General features: G+C 36.4%; 1 protein-coding gene across 1 annotated transcript; it reads right to left on the bottom strand.

The window, feature by feature from the left end:
* Positions 1-1295: 1295 nt before the first annotated feature.
* Positions 1296-1778, bottom strand: LOC107472155 (uncharacterized). Its single transcript, XM_016091704.1, has one exon. The coding sequence runs from the start codon at positions 1776-1778 to the stop codon at positions 1296-1298; it is 483 nt and encodes a 160-aa protein (XP_015947190.1).
* Positions 1779-4185: the final 2407 nt, after the last annotated feature.

Genomic DNA, 4185 nt, shown 5'->3' with positions numbered 1-4185 from the left:
CATAGGATCATTTTCCCGAGAGGATTGAAAGTAGCCACCGCTGATGGTGAAGCCCTACATACAGCTTGCCATGGAAAGGAATAAGAAGGATTGAAGGAAGAGTGAGTAGTGAAGCAGAGTTTCAAGAGGAGCACAGCATCTCCATACACTTATCTGAAATTCTCACTATTGATTTACATAAGTACTTCTATCCCGTTTATTTTCTTTTTATTATTAATTATTCGAAATTCATAAACCAATTTTAATCTGCCTAACTGAGATTTACAAGGTGACCATAGCTTGCTTCATACCAACAATCTCTGTGGGATCGACCCTTACTCGCGTAAGGTTTATTACTTGGACGACCCAGTACACTTGCTGGTTAGTTGAACGGAGTTGTGAATTCAACTGGTGCCACAATAATAATTTCATACAAGTACAAAAGAATATGGATCACAATTTCGTCCACCAGTTGACATGTGTCGTTCTGCAAGGACCAGAAACTAAGGTTGGTCTATCCTATTTTTGGTTCGACGAATGACATTGACTTGGTTGAACCAATATATAAAAAAAACCGAGTTGTTATAAAGGAAAACATAAAATAAATTAGAGTTATTTTAATTAATTCAGATGACATTCCATTCTAAATTCATGTTAGAAATACGCTATTAGTTCGATAAAAAGCCAAAAAGAATTTATCGTTCGTATAGTGATGGTGATAAAATAATTAAAAATGTTATAAAATTTTGAATGAATTAAGGCTAAAGTATTGGAAGTAGAAGGACAAATTTCAACTAAAATTTTAAATGAGTACTTATAATATATGATTTCACGAATATTGTTGTAGAACTCAAAATAAAATTGGACTTAGAACTAGTACTAGAGATGTAATTGTTACTTTTTTAGATTTAAATTAATTGTCTAAGTAATTGTAATTTTTTAATATGATTTATTTTTATAGTTTATTTATAACACATCTACAAATTATAACTTGTTTTTTAGTTTTTTACTGTTATTGATAAAAAAAATTAAGTCAATTTAGTCAAAAAAATTATTAAGCCAAATATATAATTTTATTTTAAAGTTTGGATGATATAATTTGTGATTTAATAGCGTTTAATGAAATTTTTTTTATTAAAATCAAGACGAAAACAAACCATGATTTAAGAGTTGGGACAATTGATCAAGGTTTTGGGGTGTAACTAAAACATGTTGTTTAGTTAAAGAAAATTTTTTTAACTATCAAATTATCTGGTACAGAAATTTTACAGGCAAAGTGTAAATAACAGAACATTAAATCGACATGTGAACCCAACTCATGGGAGGTTGATGAAGACTATCAACTCGTAGTTCGTGCGACAGTGAATACAGGGGATATGAGCAGCCCCTCCGAAAGCATGGACGGAGTTTTGCTCTACTGCCTGTCTGTGATAGTCATACAGAAGACCTATGTGGCCCCTGGTGGAGCACCTCGGCGAGGCACACACTGTATGTTGTTCTTCTATATGGGGCATTTGGACTTCACCCAGCCACGACATTGTCATAATCAAAAAGAACCTTACGTTACAATCGGCGAGTAAACCAGCTGCATCAAGCTCGTGATACAGTTCGATCCCTTTCCCTTTTCCCTCGTTGTCGTCCCTGCGAAGGAGCAACGTCATTGAGAGTGCGTATTTGGCTGTTTCATGGCCTCTACTTGATGCACTATTCAGCATTTGGAAGCCAATGTCATGGTTGCATCTCATGAAGATTTCCCGAAGCGCCTCTCGAAACAGAAGCTTTGGATGGCCAGTGCCCATGCACCGGTCAAAGAATCTTCTTGCCTCCGAGTCGCGGCTTGATGAGCGGATAATTTATACGCTTTTTGGCATTGTTCTTAGGTAGTTTTTAATAGGATATAGTTACTTTTAGGGATGTTTTCATTAGTTTTTATGCTAAATTCACATTTCTGGACTTTACTATGAGTTTGTGTATTTTTCTGTGATTTCAGGTATTTTCTAACTGAAATTGAGGGACCTGAGCAAAACTCTGATAAAAGGCTGACAAAGGACTGCTGATGCTGTTGGATTCTGACCTCCCTGCACTCGAAATGGATTTTCTGGAGCTACAAAACTCCAAATGGTGCTCTCTCAACGGCATTGGAAAGTAGACATCCAGATCTTTCCAGCAATCCACAATAGTCCATCTTTATTCAGGATTAGACGACGCAAACTGGCGCTCAACGCCAGTTCTACGCTGCATTCTGGAGTCAAACGCCAGAAACACGTCATGAACCAGAGTTGAACGCCAAAAACACGTTACAACTTGGTGTTCAACTCCAAAAGAAGCCTCTGCATGTGTAAAGTTCAAGCTCAGCCCAAGCACACACCAAGTGGGCCCCGGAAGTGGATTTCTGTATCAATTACTTACTTTTGTAAACCCTAGTAGCTAGTCTAGTATAAATAGGACATTTTATTATTGTATTAAAAATCCTGGATCCTGGATTGTATTTTTGATCCTGTGATCACGTTTTGGAGGCTGGCCATTCGGCCATGCATGAACCTTCATCACTTATGTATTTTCAATGGTGGAGTTTCTACACACCATAGATTAAGGGTGTGGAGCTCTGCTGTACATTGAGTTTTAATGCAATTACTACTATCTTTTATTCAAATTCAATCTTATTTCTGTTCTAAGATACTACTCGTACTTCAATCTGATGATGTGATGATCCATGACACTCATCATCATCCGTCCCTATGAACGCGTGCCTGACAACCACTTCCGTTCTACAAGCGAAAGCTAGAGTGTGTATCTCTTGGATTCCTGATGCACGACGCATGGTTGCCCTCGCCTGACAACCGAGCCTTCCATTCCGTGAGATCAGAGTCTTTGTGGTATAAGCTAGAATTGATGGCGGCATTCATGAGAATCCGGAACGTCTAAACCTTGTCTGTGGTATTCCGAGTAGGATTTTGGGATTGAATGATTGTGACGAGCTTCAAACTCGTGATTGTTGGGCGTTATGACAAACGCAAAAGAATCAAGGGATTCTATTCCGACATGATCGATAATCGACAGATGATTAGCGTGCCGTGACAGAGCATTTGGACATTTTTCACTGAGAGGATGGGATGTAGCCATTGACAATGGTGATGCCCTACATACAGCTTGCCATGGAAAGGAGTAAGAAGGATTAGATGAAGGTAGTAGGAAAGCAGAGATTCAGAAGGAGCACATCATCTTCATACGCCTATATGAAATTCCCATCGATGATCTACATAAGTATTTCTATCTTTATTTTCTGTTTATTTATTATTATTATTCGAAAACTCCATAACCATTTATTATCTGACTGACTGAGATTTATAAGATGACCATAGCTTGCTTCATACCAACAATCTCTGTGGGATCGAACCTTACTCACGTAAGGTCTATTACTTGGACGACCCAGTGCACTTGCTGGTTAGTTGTGTGAGGTTGTGAAGAAAGTGCTGAGTTAGTAAATGCGCACACCAATTTGAATGCCATTATAAGAGATCACAATTTCGTGCACCAAGTTTTTGGCGCCGTTGCCGGGGATTGTTCGAGTTTGGACAACTAACGGTTCATCTTGTTGCTCAGATTAGGTAATTTTCTTTTTATTTTCTTTTCAAAATGTTTTCAAAAAAATAAATATTTTTCAAAATATTTTTCAAAATGTTCTCACCTGTTTTCGAAAATTTTTCAAAATTTTTAAGAATGAATTCTAGAGTTTCGTAAAGCATGTTGAAATCTGGATGGCTGTAAAGCCATGTCTAATTCTTTTGGACTGAGGCTTCCAAACCATCAGTATAGAGGCAAGTTAATTGAAATATCAGCTGTTGTATGCTTAATTTATATCCTAAAGCTGGTTGGCTATTAAGCCATGTTCAACCCTTGGATTGAAGCTTTAGGCCAACATTGAAAGATTCCTGGAATTCTTATTAAAAATTTTTGAATTTCTTATTTTCTTTTTCCTATATGTTTTTTCAAAAAAAATAAAAAAAATACAAAAAAAAAATAAAATCATAAAATAAAAAAATATTTTGTGTTTCTTGTTTGAGTCTTGAGTCAATTTATAAGTTTGGTGTCAATTGCATATTTATCTTGTTCTTGCAATTTTTGAAAATTTATGCATTCATAGTGTTCTTCATGATCTTCAAGTTGTTCTTGGTAAGTCTTCTTGTTTGATCTTGATGTTTTCTT

The sequence above is a fragment of the Arachis duranensis genome, unplaced genomic scaffold, assembly GCF_000817695.3.
Source record: "Arachis duranensis cultivar V14167 unplaced genomic scaffold, aradu.V14167.gnm2.J7QH unplaced_Scaffold_117896, whole genome shotgun sequence".
NCBI classification, from domain to species: Eukaryota; Viridiplantae; Streptophyta; class Magnoliopsida; order Fabales; family Fabaceae; genus Arachis; species Arachis duranensis.
The sequence above is the reverse complement of the archived record's forward strand: the minus strand, read 5'-3'. Positions and strand labels throughout refer to the sequence as shown.